The sequence below is a fragment of the Tetrahymena thermophila genome (genome assembly GCF_000189635.1).
Source record: "Tetrahymena thermophila SB210 genomic scaffold scf_8254464, whole genome shotgun sequence".
NCBI lineage: Eukaryota > Ciliophora > Oligohymenophorea > Hymenostomatida > Tetrahymenidae > Tetrahymena > Tetrahymena thermophila.
This window is the reverse complement of record NW_002476241.1, coordinates 313,784-337,662: the sequence shown is the minus strand read 5'-3', so window position 1 is coordinate 337,662 and position 23,879 is coordinate 313,784. Positions and strand designations below refer to the sequence as shown.

Below are 23,879 nucleotides of genomic sequence, written 5' to 3'. Positions count from 1 at the left end.
TTTTTAGATATAAAATTATATTTATTATGGAAATAAATTACTTTTTTTATTGGAAGATATGTTTGAGTAATTAATTTTTTATTTAGGCTGAGATCTATTCAAAACCATAATAGAATCTAATTTTTCATTTCAATTAAATTAATAGTGCAAAATAAATTTAGTTAAAAATATAAATAAATTGTTTAAATATTTTTTAAAATTAGATTTAATGATATTTAAGATTCCTTTAACATTTCCATTCATTTTTAATAATAATTAGCTCATCCAATAGATTTTTTTTAAAGCTTTAAACTAAATTATTCTAATTTATTATTTTGTTTAAGAATAAATAAATTTAAAGAAAAAATAATTGAATCTAATATTTTTTAATTAACATTTAAAAAATTGCAAAAATATTTCATACTCCTAAAAATATTTTAATTAATACTTATGGAAATTTGTTTGTCAAAAGGTTAGCTGCTAACATATTATTTTAAATTATTAAAATTCAAAATTTGTTTGTTTGTGGTATATATTTATTTTTATATTATTCAAATCTTTTTTTTAATTAAATTTAAAGAATTTCTGATTCTGATTTAAAGTAATATTAACCAACAAAAATACGACCCAACAACTAGCTTAGCGTAACAAAAAAAGATACTAAGCAAATTCTGTAAATGCAGCAAGATTCTATATATTACGATGCGCTGGAACTGCATGATCTGAAAAAAGGCAGTGCTAATGTATAAAAGTAAAATGATGAATCAATTGTGATTGAAAATTTTCAACAATAAAATTAAGAATAGCTATTGAATGTATAAAATACTTAATTTCATTTGAAATAATTGTTTTAACTTTTATTTTATTATTAAGCAATCAATATTGAACGAAACTGCATAAATGAATCCATAGAATAACTGTAATTATGTTGATTAAGGAATAAACACAACTTAAATTAATTTTGATAACTATTTTAAATTTGATAGAAAATGAAAGGGACGCGCTTTAAAATAGAATGACAATAGCTTAAAGAAGTAATTTAAATTTGAAAATTTACCAAATATGATATTAAGGAACTTAACAAATAAGACAAATTATTTAATTTTAATATTAAAAGAGGATCTTTTATTATTTAAGAACATAAAAGAATCACAGCATGCTTCAGATAATTCTATTTTGGAGGAAATTCAACAGAGAATTGACAATTTTAAAGTCTAACATGATTAGTATACACACATTACGAAGTTAAGAATAATATAATGTTAAAAAGATATTCTACCTTCATTACGCCATATTATTATTTATCAAAGGTTTTGTTAGAAAAAAATAAATTCTAAGATTCAACTTAAATCTATAACTATAAAAAATTCTCATTTTAATGGTGCAATACTAAAAGAAATTATTAAGGCATTTAAAGATAGTCTTCAATCAATAGTCATAGAAGATGTAGGTTTAATTATAAATTTTTTTAAATAAATATTAAATTATTTTAACAAAATAAATAGTCCTATCCAATCAACTAGCAAAGAAATGAGTGTTTGGTTGACTTATTTATTAGGAGTTCAGTTAAACCAAAAAGATTGCCAAATATCAAATTCATTTCCTTGAGTTTAATGAACTTACAAGATAATTAGGAGAATTTAGTCTAAGAAGGAATATTACCAAATGAAAGTTAATTCTAACAAAATATTAATCAAAATCAAAATAATTAAACTAACTTAAATAACTAATAAAATGGATAAAATAATATTTCAAATCAGTAAATTGCTGTACAGAATTAATAAAATAATTAAAATTAGCAATAAAATGTAAATGTTTATGAATAAAATATGATCTAAAATCAATAAAATGTAAATAATGATTTATAGAAATAAAAGAATCTTGAAGAAGATTTAGAGAAAAAAACATATAATTAATTGGTTGAAAGAATTATTGAAGATTTTAAATTGCATCTTGTTATGAGTGAAAATTATTTTAGAAATGCTATTGATTTTGAGAGTAAATTTCTTTTGAGATAATTAACACTTAAAGGAGAGTCTCATAAAATTGTGATCGATCAAAAGTGTTTTAATTTAAGAGAGCATTACAGGTATTTCAAAGAATACATTTAATTGAATAAAGATATTGTTGAAGTAGTTTTATTTGTTAATATTGGTAGAATAGATCTCTATATTTTCAAAGATATTCTCGTATAACTAAGAAGAGTGAAAAATTTAAAATAGCTTTGCTTTGTTCGATTCCAAATTGAGCAAAATATTCTATAGCTGATTAAAAATTTTTTGTATTGGAGAGACTAAGATTTATAAGAGTTGTACTTCATTCAGTGTTCACTCAATGACTTAGATTTGAAATTCTTATTTTAGAAAAATAATTTATAGATTACTGATTATCCATTACTTAACAAAATAGTAATAAATGATAATCCTCTGGTCACTAAAGAATATATGATGCCAATTTTGTACTAATTAGAAGAATGGAAGGCAGAAAGAATTAAAAATAACATTTACAAATACCCTCTAAAGTAAATTTATTTAAATTATTACACAAAACATAATATTTATTATTAAATAATATTTATATAAAGGTTTAATATATTTGAGACTAATTCATAATATTAAAAGCATTTTAAGTTGAGGAAAAGGCCAGAGATTATCACCGAAGGGGGAGTTATTTGTAAAGAAAATGAAAGCTTTTTGATTAAATACCTTACTGATTTCTTTTAGAATTCTTTGATTCTAGATTATTTTCCTCTGGATCAAGCCTTACAATAAACGATCTTTCTTTTATTCTCTCTTATAAGGACAAGCAAGTCTCTTTGCAAGTTATCTCTAAGAAATACCAATTTGTTAAATTTAAATATACCATTAAGTAAGCTAACCATTTCAATTATTTTTTAATTTTTCTTTGATAATACTTTGTAAAATAACTTATTAAAAATAATTAATAACAGTTAAAAAATAAATGGATTATTTTATTATAATTATCATTTCAAAATGTGCATTAATTTAGCTTATCTAGTTTGAGATATTTATATTTTTTGATTAATTTATCTTCGATTTTACATTTAGAATTTGAAAATAAAAAACAACTCTAGTTTAAAATAATTTTAAAAAATTCAAATAATAAAGGATTTTAATTGATTTTATTTTATTCATTCAATATATTTATGAAATTTATTTATTTAATTTGATAAATTAAAATTCGTTAAATTATTAATTAGGATAAGATAATCAAGAAATATTAAGTTTTATTGAAGAAATTGATTTAAGCGAAAACAGCTTTGCTGGCTAGCACAAAATGGCTACATTTTTTTCACATGTGAATATTTCTCATATGAAAAAATTAAAATTATAGAAGATGGATTTTGACGATTTTGACTTTGAAGATTTACCAACTATATTAGGGATTAGTAAGAATTTAAAGGTTTTAGATTTAAGTGGGACACAGGGATTCAGACAGAATACTTTGCTAAGTATAATAGAAAATATCCCAAATGTTGAGGAGCTGTATTTAAGGGATTGCAGCTTGAATGAATAAATTCTATCAGCTCTAAATTAAAGGTTATATTTAGAAGCAACTGCAGCTTTTGAAGATCATCAAAAGAAATAAAAGCATAACTTTGAGAGCTTATTATTTTAAGATGATTAGAAGTTTTTGATGTCAAGCTTAAGAATTATAGATTTATCAGAAAATAGAGAAATGGGATAGAGCTTGATCGACCTTTTAATGTATTTAAATGCTCTATCTTATTAATCTAATATCACACTTCTCATAGAAAATATTGATTTGAGCATCGATTAAATAAAGCTATTTTTGGAATACATCAATTAAAAGAGAATTACGAATATAGAAATTATCAATATTTCTAAGAATTATTTGGAAAGAGTTAATGCTGAGCTTCTTGCCAACTTTTTAATTGGGTTAGTCAGAGAAAATAGGAAGCATCTTAGATAGATTATTATGAAAGACACATAGCTCACAGTAGATTAGTTGATATAAATAGACAAGATTGTGCTTGATAAATCGAGATTAGCGAATATTGAGAACTTAGATTTGAGTGGGATTGGGTAATTGAGCTTATAAGAATTATGTTTTAGGGGAATATTTAAAAATTTATCACTTTATTCAAAAACTATTACAACTCTTATTTGGGACAATATTGGTATTAATAATTTAAGTGGTTTAGATCTTTCTTAAATTATATCGTAATTTTATATGCTTGAAAAGTTTGACATTTCGAATAATTTATATTTGACTGAGAAAAATATCAAAGAAATTATATTAGGACTAAGTTCCCTTAAGCATTTGACTGAGTTTAAAATGTAAAATATGGGATTAAACGATTAGCAGATGACTTGCCTTGTTGATGCTCTAATGGGTAGAATTTCAACAGCATCAAGCAAATACACAATAGAAGAAGATTTTTAAGAAAATAGTACATTTTAGTCTTTGTAGGTATTAGATATGAGTGGAAATAAGTTTTGTGATCATAATTAGTGGAAAAGATTCTTTTATGTTGTTTTAAGTAGCTAATATAACAGATTGACTACTTTGATTCTAAAAAATATTCATTTAGATGATTTGATAGCACAGAATCTTGCGACTGTTATAAATGAGAGATACCAGCAGATCAGAATTTAATCAATTGACATTTCTCACAATACTTAATCTCTCACAGATAATATGTTTGTTTCCCTTATAAATTCCTTTCAAAAAATTAAGCAATTGAGAAAACTTTATTGCAGAAATGTCTAGCTGAACTCATATAAAATATAAGCTCTTTGTGCTCTTATTTTATCAAATCAAATGGAACTATTGGATGTCTCAGAAAACGGGCCAAGCAGTAAAATGGTTTTTAGTGAAACAGTTTAATATAAACAAGTATCATCAGATTCATTTATTCCTTCTTAATCTCTGACAAATCTCTTTGGATGCATAAGTGGGTCATTTACATATGAGCACTTATAAAAAATTCTCAAACAACAAGAGTTAATGGATGACCCAAAGAGGTAATTTGATATAGTTGCAGATGATGAGAATGGATAAAAGTGCCCATCAATTAAAGAAAGTAATATTGTTAAGCTAAATTTGAGTAATAATGAGATGTTGAGTTATTATGATTTTAGAAAGATTATCAAATCAATTAATTACATAGGTTCTTCAAACATTTGTCACTTGACAATCAAAAATAGCTAGCTATGTGGGAAATTAGATTTGCTGAATGATTTTCTTAGCAAAAAAATAAATAAACTCTATTATATTGATGTTTCTCACAACCCTATTCAGTCTAAGTATAGCTAAAAATTTCTAGAAATCATATCACATAAGTTTTCTGATCACATGGAATATTTGGATATATCCTATACTGACTTCTGCGATGACGAGCTATTTTACCTCAGCCACACATTAGCTCAAAGCTTTTTAAATTTAAATTATGCCAACTTTTCTGGATTGTAACACATTTCACCAAAGTGTCTCTAGGGATTACTTACAGGTCTAACTCTAGCTTCTTAAGTTAGTCTTGAAACTCTAGTAATAAGGGATCTCAAAATAAGTAAATTTTTTTTTGAAGTTAAATATATTATTTATCTTCCTTATGAACTCAAAATAGTAAATAATCAATTTTAAATTTCATAAATTTAATTTAATTTTTTTATCTCATAAAAAATATTATAAAAATAAATTATGAATTAAGATTATCTATCAGATTTATTTTATTTTTAAATAATAAAAAAATTTTATTCAAATTTTATCTTTTAAATATAGATTAAAAAAAGTAGGATGTTTTGGTAGAAATGTTTACATTCAATATTTTCAAAACACTCAGACATTTAGATTTGAGTTACAATCAGTTTATAAATGAAGACTTTGAAACATTAATTAGGTGAATATTATCTTTTAGTTAATATTTATATTTATAAGTATTGTTAAAATTAGGTCTATAAGTATTTCTTGTGGACAGAGTTTGAAGAGCATAAATTTATCTTACTGTGATCTTAATTAAATCTCAATTCAGATGCTTGCAATTAGATTTTATGAAGCTGGTTTTCAAATATTAGAGTCATTAGATATCTCTGGAAACAAAGTGTATAAATAAGGTACTATTATAATTCCAAATGAAGATATTGTGAATTTGATTGTAAAAATTCATAAAATTAATGGATCTAAATTTAAGAAGTTATTTATGAGAGATATGAATTTAAAAGATGAATGGATTTTAGCTATGAAGTAGGTTTTTGATAAATTAGCTTTTGATAGCTTAGAAGTTTTAGATATTTCTTAAAATAAACTAGAATAAAAAGTTTCATATAGTTAAAAAACTTCAGATAAGATTGTAAGTAGAAAAGTTAATTGCTTTTTAACTAAAGAAACGTTTATTCCTTTTTATGAAATGATACATTTCAAATTTTAGATGACTTTTAATTACCTAGATTTCAAAGAAATGGAAATCGAATCAAATGAAGAAACTCTTAAACAGCTTCCTCATGTGGTTCTTAAATTTACAAGATTAGAAACATTCATCTTCTCAAGGAATATTTAAGAGTTTTTAACAGAATAAAGGTCTATAAGCTAACAATAATTTAAGTAAAAGTATTTTGGGAATTAAGTAATTTATCAAGAAATTTTAGAAACAGTAAGTAAAAGCATTAGATATCTAGATCTTTAAGCCTAGTAACTAGCTGATTCAACTTTATTTTCTTTAAAGTTTATGAAGAATTTAGAATATCTAGATTTGTCTTATAATAAATTGATCACATTTTAAACTTTGTTAAATGTGAAAAATTGTATAAATCTCTAAACTCTAAAACTCTTTGAAATTAATTCAGATATTATGATGATCTAGACTCTAATTAACCTTTTATAAAATGCTCCAAACTGCATAGATTTAACTTTTGATTTTGATTCAATTTCTAAAGCCTATAAAAAGCAGCTTTTGGAAGCTAATTTTAGACAACCAATATTGAAATAATTCATTAAGGAAGATTAAGTATTAAAAAATCTTAGTCGTTTAAATTAAGAACCTTAGCTTTAAATTGAGCGCATCAATAAAAATATTTTGAATTTAGCTTATAGATTTTTACCTAAAGGAGAAGTTATTTATGCAAATAATTTGCTTTTCGAATTTTTAAAAGAAGGTCAAAAGATCAATTTAAGTTTAGACCTTCAATATATCTAAGCAAGCAAAAAATAAATTTAATCTCTCCATTGCATTTATCCAATAGAAGACTTTTCTTTTGAGGAAATGAAATAAAATTTCAGAAATTATATAAAATCAGGAATTCTCTTTCTTAACCGTGCTTTTATAAATAAATTTTTACAAATTTATCCAGTTCAACCTGCATAAGAAGATTATGTACTATATTTTTTAAATGAAAGATTTTTCCAAATTTGCAAAGAGTCAAACATTAAATAAATTATTGTAGATCATCCCTTATATCTGCTTCAACCTCTTTTTTACTCTAAAGATTCTATTGTAAATATTTTCTAAGCCGCAAAAGTAAAAATTTTATAATATTTTTTTTTATTGTCGTTTTTTTTAAATAATTGAAAAAAAAAAAAATTTACTTTTTTTCAAATCATAAACAAAGGAATGTGGTTTGCAAAAAATTTATTTAGATTACAATATCGAATTCAATGTAACTGATGAAAATATTGTTGTAGAATTTTTTGATTTAATTCCTCCCTCAAGCTTTAAGTTTCTTTAGGCTACTTTTAGTTTTTCTTTTATTTAATATATTTATTAAATATGTCACCAACATCCTTATTTTAAAAATTGTGATATCCGCTATATATCTATTAAAGAAAACACAGACGAATTAGCTGTTATCTATAGAGAAAGGTATTATAAGCTTCCTGATATTAGGTAATAAATTAAAAATAAATATCCTAAAACTATCAAATTAATATATTTTTTTTATTTTATAGATTAGGAAAAACTAAGGAAATTTGGAATAGGTTTCTCTACTTCATTTTAGATAACATCTCAAGATGTTTATATGATTCTAACTTTATAACTGGTATATCTGTTTTGAATGACATCAAAGTTAATTTGAATTGGTTGATACTTTGGTACTTTTTGTTAGCATTTTTCTTAATAACTTAGTAGCTAATTATTTACATATTTTATGTTAATATTATTCTCATGGTAGTCTTTTTAGCTGCTAATTATTTTGTAGAGTTTTACCTACATTTCAAAATAAAAAAAGATATACCTGATTGTTTTTCTATGACTGATGAAATTACAATGACACATACCTTAAAAGAAAACTGTTTTAAATATATTTTTTCTTAAGTAAAATTAATTTCAAATAAAAGATATACTTACATTTATCTTAAAAAATAGGTTATAGCTTTAAATACGTTTTTCATATTTTTTTTAGTAAGGCTTTGCTTTGAGTAAGATTAATTAGTCTTTGGATTTTTTATTTTTGGATGGATTCTTATGTGCTAAATAGTAAAAATAGCTGTAAATCTAAAATAGTAAATTCCGATTCCTTACTTAATTTAGTTTGAAGTAGTTTCGACTCTATATGATTAGCTCACAATTGAAAATTATGTGGTTATATAAAATAAAAAACTTAATAGAAGAGCAGTAAATGCAACTATCATCATGGTTATAGAGCTTTTTCCGTCTTTAATATTCTATATCACATTTTTAGGAATATCTTAAAATTTCAAGGTCATGTCTATCCTTGGCTTAATTTGCAATTTATTAAATTTTTTATATTAGATTAGTCTTATTCTAATGATAAAACCTTTTTAAATTAATTAAATGGACTTTGATGTACTTAGTGACTAGCAGCAATCGCAGATTGAATTAAAACATAATTATTTCACATAAACTTACGAATAGGAAAGCTTAAATGCTTTAAGTCAAATAAAGACAATATTTAAGCCAATTAATTGAAAATAAAATAAATTTAAATTATTAAAAATAAATAGTGTTTTTTTTATCTAAAAATATATAATTTATTTATCAATGTTAAATTTATTTTAAAAATAATTAAACAACATGATAAAAATTATTATTTATATTTTTTATTTTATTAAATTGATTTTATAAAACTTGATTCAACACATAATGATAAAGAAATTTTCCCAGAAAAGCTAAAATAAAAAAGAAACTAATTCAATAATTCATTAAAAATTTAAAAAATGTAATTTTCTTTTAAAAAAGTTAATTAAAAGAATATGCTTTGATAGAAAAGGTATTTGTAATTAATTTGATTTCGAAATTTTAAATATTTTCGAATTTACATTACTATTTATTCGAGTTAAATAGAATTTTTTTATCAAATGATGAAAGATGCACAATTTTATGAATTATATGAATAAATTTTGAATGAAAAAATAAATAATTATGATCTGATTACAAGTTACTAAGCTAAATAAATATAAATGTTATAAATTAAGTTTTTATTTATGATTGAAATTAAGTTATATGATATATCAAGGTTCTAATACTTGAATTGTATATAATAACTCTTTTTCTCTCCAATAAGAGTAGGTGTTGTCGAATACTATTCTGTAATACCCAGGCAAACTAACCAAAGAATAAGCCTATTTAATAAAAAAATGAATTTATAATTATTTAATTTAAAACTTATTTTTTAGGTTACCATAACAGGTTCTTTATGTGAGTCAGCTTTTTATAATTTAACAATTGCTTTTATTTACTTTTCTTCTTCATAGGAGTCTATCTGCAATTCGTTGCTTAAAGTTTCCATTTTGAAAAGACCAAATTTAATATCATAATTAAGAGTTTTAAAGCTCCAATAAATGATAGTATCTTGTTTTGTTACCTATTTATTTATTTGTTTTAATTAAACAATTATTTTATATTTTTTTACTCTTAATATATAAGGTAATTACCAAGATATTATAGTAGTAGAATGAACCAGCATCAATCTTTCTATAAACAGGGTAGTTCACTTAGAAGTTTAAACTTTTGAAGTTGTATTATACATCTATGTCTTATGGATAGCATTTAGCCATTACCCCAAAATACTGTTTGTTATTTTTGTAAATATTTAACTAAATTAGACTAAAAATAAATTAAAAATACTTTATTTTCTTTAAGAGTTTTTATATATTCATTCTATTCAAGTTTTTCTTTTAGAGAAGGAAGAGTATTTTAATCATCTAATAATTTATGCAAAAATAATGTAGGTTCTTTTTTTTGTACTACGTCTTTAGTGAAAAGAGCTAAGTTGCTGAGAATTACTATACTGTAATTATTTAATAATTAATGTTTCAGTTAAATATTTTAAATCAATTATTTACATAGGTCCTTCCATAAGTTTTCTGATTTGAGAATCGTCATAAAAGAAGTAATACATTCTTCTGATCATAAAGAGAGCTCTAAGATTTAGTTAAATTTCTTGGGGCATCAATAAAACCGAGTTTAGGAAACCACCAACTAGTGTGTAAAGCTTCTAAAAGTACTAAACAATGTGTTTAAGATTTTTCAGGTAATAAGTTTTAATGCCTTAGATTCTTGATGTGTCAAAATTTATTAAGAATTCTATTGGGAAAATGTATCTATCAAGCAAATCAAGGACTTAATTAACATAAATAACTTTAGACTCGTTATTTTCATAGTTAGCATTGCTTAGCTCAAGGAATATTGGGGATAAATGGTGCACTAAAATCTATTTTTAGAAATATTAGAATAATTAGTAAATTTTAATCAGTCTTTTTTGAAAGAAAATTTAGGGAACTGGATCAATTTTAAGTAGATTAATTTAAATTAAACAAAAATTAATAATTTATAGTAATAAATAAATATATATTTGGCTTACTTTGTATTGCTAAATGACTGTTTCGCATTTACCTAAAAGGAGTACGATATACTTGATGGCTTCTTACTTATGGTAGATTTCTTTTAGTTTGGAATAGTGCTTAATTGTTTCAAAGATTTCTTTTTGCTTTAAATCAAATTAAATTTAAATGATTTTCAAATATTTTTTTGAATTTTGGATTCTGAAAAAGAAAAATTTTTTATATATCAGTTGAGAAAAGAAAATAAAGAAAAATAACTACATCAGATGTGAGATCAATAGAATCTAAGCTTTGTAGAGTAGTTTGTTGTTCAATTAAAAGTTTGAATTCCTCATAATGACCTTAACTGTCCAAAATATTTTGTAAGTTGTTAAATGAAATCTTTAGTTCTATTTCTAATTTTGTGTTTTTAAACTTTTCTAGCAAAATATAATATGAATTTATTATGTCAACAATAAGCCTATTATAATCTGCAAGTTTTAAAAGATGCTTTAAAATTATTTTATCGTTAAATAGCTAGTAGAAGAGATAGATAACCTTAAGGCATCTCTTAGGGTTTTCCATTTATGCTAATAGCACTACTTTCTTGAAAAAAGCTGCATCTAATACCTACATATCACATATTTAAATTTCACTTATTAGCTATTAAAGTTCTTTGAATTAGGAATCTAAATTCTCAAGATTTGATGAGTGGAAGCAATTTTTAAATGAAGCTTTAAGCATTTATGAATATTCAGCAGAAGTTATTTCATTTTTTTATTGCATTTATTCAATTTTATCATTGTAAATATCTTCTAAAATTTATTTTTCTTCTTCATTCAGAGAGCTTTACCTGTTATTTAAAGGTACATCATTTTAGCTTTCAGTATTCAATATTGCATTTAATTTTTGTTGCTGTCTGCTTTCTTGAATTGTGCCTTGAGGATAATTTTAAGCTTAATTTTAGTATTAATTATTTAAAACTTAGTTTCTGCTATTTTATGAGTTGCTAAGCTATCTTTGGTGACCATGAGAATGACTGCTATGTTAATCATGTTGATGGTGTTAATGATTATGAGAATGCTTGTGATCATTGCATTGGTGATTGTGAGTAGAATCTTTTTATTTAAGTTATGTATTAGCTTGTTATCCAATATTATCTTAGCTATTATTAGAACTAGAAGAACTTCTTTCATGGCCACTACTTTTATCACTATCAGTTTAGCTATCAGATCTCATTAAAGGTCTACGTATCATTTTTTCCTCAGCTTAGCGCTCTATTTCTTGCTATTATTAGCTTGTTAAGGCTGCTGCTTAATTTAATTGCTGCATATTTTAATTTCCTATTCCCTAAAATTATGGTGCTGCAGTTGTATTTATAATTTACTAGGCAATGTTTTTTTAATTTTGTTCCATTTTAAGTGAAAAAATTTTGTCCTATTGATAAGTTAGTGGTCTTTTTCTTGAATATCTATTTCTATTTGTGTTACTTTTAAGTTTTATTTTTAAAATTAAAATGGCTCTTTAAAACGAAAAGTAATTAATAAAAATATTTGCTTTTAAAAATTAATTGATTATCTTGTTTATCAATTTCTCTTTAAATTATTAAATCAAAAATGCATAAGAATAATAAATAAATTAATGAATATATGTATGTATATATTTACTAAATGAATTTAATTTTTTTATTATACAAAGATATTTTATTAGTTGATTAAAAAAATTAATGTCAGAATATATTATTTTTTAAATGAGTATTTTCATTATTTTGTAAGTAAAGGAATTAAATTATCAATCAAATCAAATAATAATTCATTCATTCTACTTTATAAAAAATTAGCAAAAGATATTCTCGTGATTACCCGTGTCTTTATTAATACTTTTGAAAGGGAATTAAGGCTTGCTTAATTGTTGCTTCTATTAATAAATTTCATGAAAAAGCTTTATTTATATTTTCCAAAATAATCAGACTTAATAGTTTCTATTAACTAATTCAATACAAAAGGATTAAAAATAAAGAAATTTTTTAACTTATTTAACATCAGCAAAGAAACAAACAAAAATTTGTACCAAGATTTAAAGACCACAATAAATTTATTATTCTAACCCTTTTCCAAATTAAATCAGAAAGAAACATGTTTATTTTATGCACTAAAAGAGAAAAGATCAGACTTAAACCTGACAGTCTTGGAAAGGATTACCAAAAAAACATTACAAAATTATTATATGAAACATATTTATTCAAGGTGCGAACTATTTACTAAATTAACCAATCAATCATTAATTGCTTGAATTTAATGAATTTTTTATTTACTAATACACTTCATATTTATTAATACAAAATATTATTCAAAAGGCAATTAATGAAAATGAGGTTATTGTAGCTATTAAAGATGTTACTCTGTATGATGGATTTGTAGAATAAGTAACAGGAGAAGTCGTTTTCGAAGTAAGTTGCGCAATTAAATTTATAGATTATAATAAATTTATTATTGTTCAAAACTAGATCTAAATGACTTATCTCGTCCAGTAAATAGTTTAAAATGAAGTCTATGAAGGAACAATCGTTTCATAAAATGCTAAAGGAATTACTGGTAAAATTAAAATTATTCTTTTTTTGAAAAAATAAAAAAAACCTTAATCTACTTAATGTTTTTAATTCTCAATCAATAATTAAATATTTCTCATTTAAATTTAATTAATTAAGTTAAATTTGGATAGCTCTAGGCTTTTATTGGTAAACATCTACTTCAGCCAAACTCTACATTGTATCTTTTTTCTTATATTTAATATATATATTTACATTTATTTATTAATCATTACGAAATATCTTTTAATTTTTTAATTCATTTGATTAACTCTTCTAATAACAGCAAACTTATTTTAAAATACTTGTTTAGATAATTCAAAACGTATTTTTAATAGTTTTTATTTAAATTTCATACATAAAATAGTTTCAAGGATAAAAACGAATGGATTTGGTAGAATGATGAAGAAGACAGCTCTAGCGTGCTCTTCTATGAAGCAGATGCTTAGGTTAAATTCAAAATATTTGCCATTAATTTCTGTAATTTTAATTAATTTAAACAATTTTCGTTTTGTATTAATAATTTTCTTTAAACAACAAAAGTGGCGAAGATTGACGAAGTTAACCCAGAAGGATAAAAGCAAATCATAGTATTTTATTATTTTGAACATAAATTGCTTAATAAAGTTCATGTGTAAATTTTATCTCTAAAATTCATAAAAAATAGGGTGCGATGAATGAAGATGGCCTTGGTTTGATATAATGGTGGGATTTCTGATGAAAATAAAGATCAAATGAAATAGAAAATAAATTATTTTAAAAACATTTAATTTCTTTAAAAGAAGCTTCTTTCTTTTATGATTTAAGCTGTAGATCTATATTAATAACAGCAATTATTTATTCATCTAATTATTTATTTATATACTTATCTATCATTAAATGTTGCTTGCATGTTTTACTTAACTACTTTAAAACAACTTTATAAATATCTTTTTTTACACAACTACTTATATTTTTATATGATTACAGGAGTTTCTTATGCTTTCTTTCAATTTAATCTAATGTTTTTATAATGTTTTCATGATTCTAAAATAGTAATAATTACAAGAATAATTAATATATGGTTTATTCTTAGTATTGAAAACAACCTTTCAATTATTAAAATAAATGAGAGAACAAATGAAAAAGTGAATAGTATTTAATTTTTGAAACAAAGATTTATATATCCACGATCTGTTTGCATTTACAATTGAATGAAATGAATCATTGTTTGATAGTTAATTAAAGAATTTAAGGACTGGATAAGCGTGGAGATTCAATGTATAAGTTGATGGATGATACACGTAAGCAAACAGGTATTTAATTAATAAAAATCAGCTAGAATCAAATCGTTTATATTATTTATCACTAAAGCATAATAAATAATTAATTAAAAAAAAAACAAAAATCTTTTTCTAAAAAATATCTTAAAAACTACTTTCATATAATACAAATGTCCTCTGACTCTAAGAACGAAGTCCAAAGCCTTGTCAAGAGCGCTATCGATTTTGCTGAAGAATCCAAGAGATTCGTCAAGAAGTGCACCAAGCCCAATGCCAAAGGTACTTTTTTGGTCTGATTGAAACCAGAATATTCAGCAAAATCCTTTTTCACTTTAAAACTAACGCTGTTTTTAATAGCTGAATAGTTTTGATAGCAATTTTTGAAAATAATTTCATTCATTAACTTGCAATATTAACCCATTTTTTCTATTATTACAGAATTAAAGAAGACTGCCATGTACTGTGCTCTCGGTTTCGCTGTTATGGGTGTTGTTGGTTACTTGATTAAGTTAGTTTTCATCCCCATCAATAATATTATCCTTTCTCAATGAACTTGATAAAAGCTTCTTTCCCAATAGAATTGCTTGAAGATACTTTCTATCTTCAAGCAACCTATTTCTAATAAATTAAAATTATTTATGGACTTACTATGTGTATAAATAGAATATGACATGATGAAAAACTAATTTAAATTTTTAGCAAGCTCTACTAAATAGTAGTATCTAAGATATATAGGTAGTTAAATAAGAAGTATCTATTTTGAAAATTAAAGCAGCAACAAAAATAATCTTGGTTTTAGTATACAGCAATCATTAAAAAATCAAATATACATCAATCAATTCATCAAAATTGAATCTAGCTAGCATCTTTATCAACATTTTATTATAAAAAATTAATTACTTATTTACACATTATATATTATTATTTTCTAATTGCTTGTTATTGTCTGCCCTTATCTTAATGCTATTATTTTCTTCGCTTAATCATTTTCTTTTTCTTTCAAAATTTTAAAACTATATGCATGTTTATAACTAAAATAACGAACAAAAGTGTAAAATTGCAATATGTTTTATTATTTAAAGTTTTACAGCTATCTTTTACAGCGTAACTCCATTATAAATTTACCATTTTTAATACTCAATTGTTTACTAAAAAAATTAAGTAGATAAATTCACTTAATATTTATTAGTATCAACGTGTTTTAATAAATCATTCAATTTTTTATATTATAAAACAAATTAAAAAAAGATTTTCTATTGTGAATTTACAAAGAAAATAAACGCCTTTTAAAAAATAAATATTTTTCAAAATAAATAATAATTTTTAAAAATAAATTGTTTGAAAATATTTTTAAAAACTAAAAAAATATTTATTTTTTACTAAATTTACATAATTCAGATAATCATTTAATCCTTTTTTATCAAGTTAATTAGAAATAAATATATTTATCTTGTTAATTAGTTATTTAAATTATTTTAATAATATCTTCAAAGTTTAAATATAAATACTATAATTCCTCATAGATTAATCAATAAATACTTTTTTTATTGCAATTCAACCTATAAAATTGAAAATAATGAAATCCCAAAAAATTTGAAAAAATATTGAATATTGTATTTGAGTACTATTTATGCTGTATATTTATATATTATATTCAATTTATGAATTTTATTGAATAGTGATTTTAATTTCATTTTCATAAATATTTTAGTTTATTTTTAATTTTAAATTAAAGATAATGCAGGTATTAATAATATGATGCTATCCATTTCATCATATTTTAATACCTGGATTAACAATATATAGAATAAATTATAATTGCTTTCTTTTAAAAAAATTATTGATATATTAACAAAATAAAAACAGTAAATACTTTTATTAGTAAAATAATATTTTTACAAAATTTAATATCTTAATAGTAATTTTAGCTTTACATTTTTAAAGTAGTACAAATAGTTAAAAAATTAAAATTTTTATATAGATTAATAAATATTTATTTATTTTAAAGAAAAAAAGTTCCTGAAAAATAAAAAAGTAAACTTTTTTAAACAAATATTAAATTAAAATGATTAAATTAATGATTAAAATTTGTTAATAAAATCGAAGAAATATGAATTCATAAATTAAACAAAAAACAGACTGGCTTACTTAATATTTCTAACAAGTAAAATTGGGAAGGTAAATGATGAGATATATAAAAAATAAGGGCAATAAAAGTTCAAGATAAATCTGATTAGAAGCATATGAGTTTGCAATTTATTAATTAATTCTAAATTTTATATAGAATAAATCCTATTTATTTACAAAAATTAATTATTAATAGAACACAAAGGACTAACTAAGCAGTGAACTTTAATAATAATAATAATTAAATATTTGTAAATTTAATAAAGAAAACTAAATTCAGGCAAGTTTTTATTTAAGATCGATTTATATTGTAGATTCTTTAAATATTAGCATAGAAGGATGAAACAGATAAAATTAGTTATGGAGCTGCCTTTGGGCTTAGAAGTAAAATGATAGATTTTAATTTCAAATCAAAGCATCTTAGAATAATTTATAAAAGATGAAGTAGAAACAACAAATTAACTAACATTATTTTATTATTATTCAATGATAAATTAGCAAATACTAATTGGCTAGCTCTACATGGATTATATTATCGATTATGATTTGTTAAGATCTAATAAAGAAACTATAGTATACCCCAATCAAGTAATCCAACTTTAAAATATGCATTTTTATTTAGTTTAATTGATTAATTGTGAGATAAACTATTTTTGATCAAACATTTTTTATATGAATTTTTAAATTAAAAGAAACCTAACGAAAAAGTTTACATTCTTGGCGAATCCCTTCCTAGTTTGTATAGAGAAATAATAGGAAATTATGGAATTTAAATAATTAGCAATAAAATGTACAATGTTACTAACTATTCAGCTTCAATTTAGGTATATTTGTTAAAAATTATTTACAATCAATTATTTATTATTATTCGTTATTTTAATAAAAGAAAATATAAAATTTAAATATAACAATTAAAAATGGTGTATTTTAAATAATATTTTAATTAATATTTGAAAATTTTATTTATTATATGTTTATATTAGTGTTATCAGTTTGATTTGTTCTAGTGCAACATTAATTCAGTGGCTACTTAAGGACCAGTATCAAATTTATAAATAGACCCAAATGTAAATCGTTACAAATAAATCTAAAAAGCAATTTTAAATATATTTTTTTAAAAAGATTAGATATATCGATATTTTGGATGAGAAAATAGATTACTTTAAAGGTTTTGAGGATGATATTAAAATTAGCTTTTAATAAAATTTTAACATTGAAAATACAACAAATTGGCAAAAAAAATCGAAAAAGATAACAACAGTTACTAAAAATATTCAATATAAAATTTCTTATGACCCTACTTCGTCTTAGGTAAATATTTTTAAAAATATTAATGAGTTTATTGATGAATTTTAAAAAACAGTTGTAGGAATGCTTGGAAGAAACAATAAGAAAGTTTTATATTTATTATTATAAATCTATGCTCATCACTTACAAAAGATGGATATAAATGGATAGCAAAGCAATCGAATAGAAAATGGCTTAAGTAAAGAATATGGTGGCAAAGTATGATTACAGCTAATAGTTATATCCATATAAAATCAGCAACTTTTAAGATCTCTAAAAGCAAACTAATTATACAAGGTGAGATTATTATTTTTACTTAATGTTATTGTTTAAAAATTAATTGATAATTTTATATATCAAATAAAGAGTTGCAAAGAGGAGCCAAAGACTTTTTAAAGAAAATTCAGTGACATCTGAATAGTCAGATTTAGTAAAGAACAGATTTCAAAACAGATTATATTAAAATGTAATAATTTAAGCTTAATTCTATTAATAGTAGTAAAATAATTTTTTAATAAAAAGTAAACAGAAATTAATAATTTACAGAATTTATCTCTAAACGCAACAATAAATCCTAATCAAAACCAAAATAATATTACAAAGAACACTTTTAATCAGCAAAATTAATTGAATGGTTCATTTTAGCAAAATTTAAACATAAATAATAACAGTACTCCCTAAACTCCTAAACTTACTCCTTTTGCAGCTAATAACAATAGTGATTCATCTTCTGAAGTTATAATTAAAAGAGTAAAACTAAAAAATGAATTTATAATCAAATTAAATAAATTTTAAGAATATTATTAGAAAGAAGGCTGGTATTATATATAAAAAAGGAGATGGGCCTATCGACTTTGATTGGAATGAAAGATACTTAGTCTTAGATTGCGAAAATTTGTTATATTTTAAAACATAATTCGATAAAACACCTAGAGGATATATTCACTTAAAAGACTGTTTTGTTTCAAGTATATTTGCAGTAGAAAATGTAAAATATTTATTAATAATTATCAGAAAATATATTTTTATTTTAAATATTTTAAGTATTAAATAAAAATAGTTAAAAATATAAATTTAATTTTTTTAAAATATGAAACGAAATAATAAATTATTGCTTTTGCAGAATTTTTATTTATAAATTTTATAAAAAATTAAAGGAAAGAGAACATGCATTCTATGTTGAGTCTCTTTCTCCTTAGAAAAAATATTATTTTAGTGGAATAACCAAAGAAGAAACAGAATAGTGGAGATAAGAAATTTTGAATGCAGCTAAAATGGATGTAAAATAATATAAAAAATAGCAAGCTATAAACATATTTTTAAATTAGCAAAAATAAGAAATTAAATAATCCATCAATGAACAAGTCAAGCCTTACTTAAATGAAAAGAAGGTTGATAAAAAGATAACGAATTTAAATTCAAGAGTTCCAAGAATAGTAAATTATTTAAAATTAAATATTTATCAAATTTATTAATTGTAAAAGATGAAATATCAAGACTTTAAATAGAAAGACTATCCTTCTGACTTAAATTCGATTAGGCTAGTCCTGCACGAAGTTGAGAATGAGATATCAGAAAAGTAATTAAAAGAACACAATAAAACATGGCATTTCGATAAATATAGAAATGGTGTTAAATTATTTGAATCTGTTAGAAAGGTTTAAAAACCATCAATAATTGGTAAAATTTTAATTTTATTCAAAAATAATTCAATTACAATTCTTTTAAAAATTATTAGTACCATTTATTCTTTATGCAGTTTTCATGATTTTACTCTAAGGCTTATTCACTGAAGACATTGATAGATACTGTAGATTAAATTTTTAGCTCAGTCTTATAAAAAATAAAGCTATCATAAATGCAATTCTTACATTTTTTATAACTTTCAGGCTGTTTATTAAGAAATAAAAATCTTCAAAGGTTTTTCATCCAGAAAATGAAATATTAGCTTAGATTTTCATCAATGACTATGCAGATAACATTTTTGGTTATCTGAAGAATTAGAGTTTTAGAAAGTAGATTGATTTTAACATTCAATCTTATGATAAAATGCCTACTTCTAGCAAGATAATTAAAAAATTTAGCTCTAATCTCATGTTTGACTGCAAACCTAAAGGAAAAAATACTATAAACACCTATGATATTGTTTGCAATTAATCTATTTATAGATTTATTTTAAATGACTTTAAAACTTAGTAAATATTTTTTTCAGTTTATTTTAGGAAATATTTTCTTTTATTATTAATTTAAATTTATAATATAAAATAAATAAATACTAAATATTATTCATTGCTTAATTAACTTTAGGTATTATTTGGTGATAGATTCTGAAGGCAAAGGATTTAGAATGATAGAAGTATTTTTGATACTTCCTAAATAAGATGGTAGGTCAGAACTGAGATATTATTGTGGAATGACTAGCTCAAAACTTAGAAGTATTGAAAAAAGTGTACTCAGAAAAAGATCACAGCAACTAATTGCTATCAGAGACCTTATTTAAGAAAATAGTTTGTCTAATTCCCAGATTACATCAGATTCAAACGGTTAACAGTTGAGAGGAATGGATTCTTCTTTTTAAATAATGGGGGAAATGGACCAATCACTTGATATAAAAAAGGTAGAAAGGAACCATGATATTTAGCCTTCAGTTAATAAACAAATTAATATTAGCTAGTAATAAAGCTCAAGTTAATTATCTTTATCGTAGCAAAAAAAAACAATAACAAAATACAAACTCTTATGGTACACTTAAAATTCGATTTATAATGATAAAATAAAGAATGATTTCTCTGATTAAATTAAAATCGTGCAGCTCCTAATAAACAACTAAGTACCTAGCAGTGTAAAAAGAATCCCTATTGAAGATAGAAAATTAGGCTATAAAAAAGTTAGTGAAGGAGGTATTGGCTGTTACAATAAGGTATTTATTTATTTGGCTTAGATTTTCAACACTGTTTTTATAAAAAAACTTATAAAATATAAATAGGAAGAAATAAAAAGTTAGGAGGGTCTTATAATGGAATTGATTAAACGTGTTGGAAAAAGATTAATAGAAGGTAAAGATGTAGTTTCAGTCTCTTTGCCAGTGAGGATTTTCGAACCAAGATCTACAATCGAAAGAATATGTGACAATTGGGCCTTTATGCCAATATATTTAAGGTTAGCTTCAAATACACAAGTAGTTTATTTTCAAACAAAGCAAATATTTTATTTAAATTGCTTATATTAGGATGTAATTGAGAGATTTAGATTAACTATTGCATTTGCAATCGCTGGACTTTACAATGTCTGTAAGTAGTTAAAACCGTTTAATCCTATTCTTGGTGAAACATTTTAAGGCTATTGGGCAGATGGTACAAAAATAGAAATAGAGCACACTAGGTATTTAAAATTTAATTTAATATAAGATTACCAAATCTTATTTTTTGCAAAGCTTATCTAAAATTTTCAAAAATATTCCACAAAAAATATATCCTTATTGATAAATTCGAATTAAATTAAAATAAATATTTGCTTTCATAATAAAACAGTTTAAATAAACTGAGAGTTTGGGTATAAAAAGAATATACTTTGATGATTAATTATAAAAGTTAATATAAATTTTACAATATAAAGTTCTAATCTAATCATAAGAAATTATATAGATAGCTTTAATATTTTTAGATGAGAGAGTATAATGAATGAAAATATATTGAAATTTTAAATATTAATATAAATTTTTCAAAAAATATAAGTCTAATTAATCATAATAGATTGATTTGAGCTGTAATAAAGAAAATTTTCATTTATTATATTATTAATATAATTTATGGGTTAATTTTTAAAAATCAATAATATTATAAAAATAATTCAAATCTGATTAAAGGAAATTAGTTTGAATTTTTAGATTGACAATTATAAAAAAGCGAATATTACAATTTATTTTGGTTTTTATTTAAATAAAAATTATGAATTTACATTTTTAAATGTTTGTATTATTTAACTTTACATAATTAGATAGAGGAAAACAAAAAACATATGTTTAGATAAGCAGATATTTGATTGATTAATTTTATAAATTTTTTTTAATTTTAAGCCATCATCCTCCTATTTCGCACTTTTATGTGTAAGACTCTTAAAAGAAATATAAATTCCATGGACATTACGAATACAAGGCTAAACTGAATAGTGCAAACTCGGTGCAGGGATCATAAGAAGGGCCAAATCATGTTATTTTTTATGATGGACAAGAAATTATTTATAGGTAAAATGAATTATCTATAATTTGAATAAAAAATTCTACTCCTTTTCTAAATGAATTTTATTTAAAAAATAACTAAAAAAAAGATTCCCACCTTGCAAGATTACAGGTTTGTTGTATGGAACAAGAGTTTTAGAGTTTTATGAGACAATGAATTTTGTAGATTAGAAGAATGATTTAGAATGTACTATTTCATTTGCAGAAGGCGCAAGCTTTTTTAGCAGAGCAGAATTCCCCACTGACTACTTTACGTAAGTTTAAAAAGGATTATTAATAAAACTAAGCAAATAATTTCAAAAAATAAATAAAATTTTATTTATGTAAACTGTAATTAAAAACTTTCTTTGTAATAAAGAGGAACAATAAATCGTATATCTGACAAGGCATAAATAATAAATAATGTCAAAGGTTCTTGGCTAGAGTATTTAGAATTTGATGGTAAAAGATATTGGGACATTCAACTTATTACTCCAGCTAATTTACTCTCTACCTCAGATCCGCTTCCCTCAGATTGTAGATTTAGGGAAGATCTTGTTTATTTAGCAAAAAAAGATCTTGACTAATCTTAAGAGTAACAAAATTTAATTATCATTTTTTAAAAAGAATCTAATACAATTATTTGTTTATTTCCATTTAAATTTTTCAATTAAGACTTTTTAAATAATGATCAATAAAAATTATATCAAAAGCTGGAAAAATAAATTAGAGGTAATATAGAGAAACGATAGGAAGCTTAGAGCAGAGCACCATGGACCATCAAAACATCATTGAAAATAAACTAAATTTATTAAAAATAGAAATGAAAATATAATAAATTTATTTTTAAACATACCACAACTTTAGAAATTTTAAAGTATTCTACTATTTATTCAGTTATTTGTGCTTAAATATTTAGTTTTACTTTACATTATATTACACATGTAAAATTTATGAATAACTTTAAAATGATGATATAAAACTTTATCAGCTCATTTGAAAAAAATTAGAAAATAATATATTTTAAATATTTTAATATTTTGATAAAAGATGTTAACTTAAACCTTGAATATTTTATATTTTTAATTCATGATTCAAAAAATTTCCTATTTTTCAATTTTCGCATCTTGAGACGTCAGTTTACTATGATAAAAAAAATTATGATTGCTACTTATTAGCATTTGATTTCATAATTTTTTTTCACTATTTTTTAAAATAAACTTTTCAAAAACTAATAATTAGTCAGTAATAATTATGCGAATGGTAAAGTACCGGTAGGAAAAAATAGCTCAATATAATTTAAATAAATAATATTTTTTATTTTAATTCTTTTGACATAGTTTTTTATGTTTTTTTATTACCAATTAATCTAATTCCCCAAGTACAACGAACAATCATAGTTAATTCAAAATAATAACAAATGTCTTATATTTTCTATCAGCAATTTTATTTAGACATATATTTTTACTTTTATTTTTTATCAATTTCCAATAAATAATTAAATTATGGATTTAAAATAAAAATAGATCAATTATTGATGTACCTTGATTGAAATTTTTTGTTTTTTATAAGCAAAAAAAAAATAAATAATAAGTACTAATTAAACTTCTACTAAATTAATTAGATTATTCATTTATTGACCTAATTATTATTGTTTATA

General features: G+C 22.6%; 5 protein-coding genes across 5 annotated transcripts; 4 read left to right on the top strand and 1 right to left on the bottom strand. All coding sequences in view use genetic code 6, as the record gives it.

Moving 5' to 3' along the window:
• Positions 1-656: 656 nt before the first annotated feature.
• Positions 657-8,887, top strand: TTHERM_00579300 (transmembrane protein, putative; the record flags this gene model as incomplete). Its single annotated transcript, XM_001022931.2, has 12 exons — positions 657-794; positions 853-898; positions 966-1,013; positions 1,097-1,425; positions 1,485-2,500; positions 2,564-2,847; positions 3,200-5,533; positions 5,746-5,863; positions 5,917-7,477; positions 7,569-7,843; positions 7,906-8,272; positions 8,324-8,887. 12 exons carry the CDS (start codon positions 657-659, stop codon positions 8,885-8,887), a joined length of 7,080 nt encoding a protein of 2,359 aa, XP_001022931.2.
• Positions 8,888-9,429: 542 nt separating this feature from the next.
• Positions 9,430-12,156, bottom strand: TTHERM_00579290 (hypothetical protein; the record flags this gene model as incomplete). The annotated part of the gene is made up of 7 exons (XM_001022930.1): positions 9,430-9,540; positions 9,600-9,782; positions 9,853-9,987; positions 10,046-10,208; positions 10,264-10,631; positions 10,782-10,907; positions 11,023-12,156. 7 exons carry the CDS (start codon positions 12,154-12,156, stop codon positions 9,430-9,432), a joined length of 2,220 nt encoding a protein of 739 aa, XP_001022930.1.
• Positions 12,157-12,764: 608 nt separating this feature from the next.
• TTHERM_00579280 (RNA polymerase Rpb7, amine-terminal domain protein) lies at positions 12,765-14,045 on the top strand (the record flags this gene model as incomplete). The annotated part of the gene is made up of 7 exons (XM_001022929.4): positions 12,765-12,986; positions 13,097-13,189; positions 13,247-13,334; positions 13,448-13,508; positions 13,695-13,807; positions 13,871-13,917; positions 13,995-14,045. Exons 1-7 carry the CDS (start codon positions 12,876-12,878, stop codon positions 14,043-14,045), a joined length of 564 nt encoding a protein of 187 aa, XP_001022929.3. The 5' UTR covers positions 12,765-12,875.
• A 714-nt stretch (positions 14,046-14,759) lies between these two features.
• Positions 14,760-15,140, top strand: TTHERM_00579270 (protein transporter SEC61 subunit gamma; the record flags this gene model as incomplete). The annotated part of the gene is made up of 2 exons (XM_001022928.3): positions 14,760-14,868; positions 15,028-15,140. The coding sequence occupies 2 exons, from the start codon at positions 14,760-14,762 to the stop codon at positions 15,138-15,140; spliced, it is 222 nt and encodes a 73-aa protein (XP_001022928.1).
• Positions 15,141-17,055: 1,915 nt separating this feature from the next.
• Positions 17,056-23,219, top strand: TTHERM_00579260 (oxysterol-binding protein; the record flags this gene model as incomplete). The annotated part of the gene is made up of 19 exons (XM_001022927.2): positions 17,056-17,100; positions 17,215-17,304; positions 17,409-17,540; positions 17,700-17,783; positions 17,839-18,027; positions 18,080-18,300; positions 18,370-18,469; positions 18,526-18,753; positions 18,800-18,991; positions 19,161-19,283; positions 19,332-19,439; positions 19,488-19,683; positions 19,742-20,198; positions 20,311-20,923; positions 20,990-21,181; positions 21,233-21,384; positions 22,079-22,246; positions 22,330-22,814; positions 22,933-23,219. 19 exons carry the CDS (start codon positions 17,056-17,058, stop codon positions 23,217-23,219), a joined length of 4,062 nt encoding a protein of 1,353 aa, XP_001022927.2.
• Between the last annotated feature and the right edge of the window lie 660 nt (positions 23,220-23,879).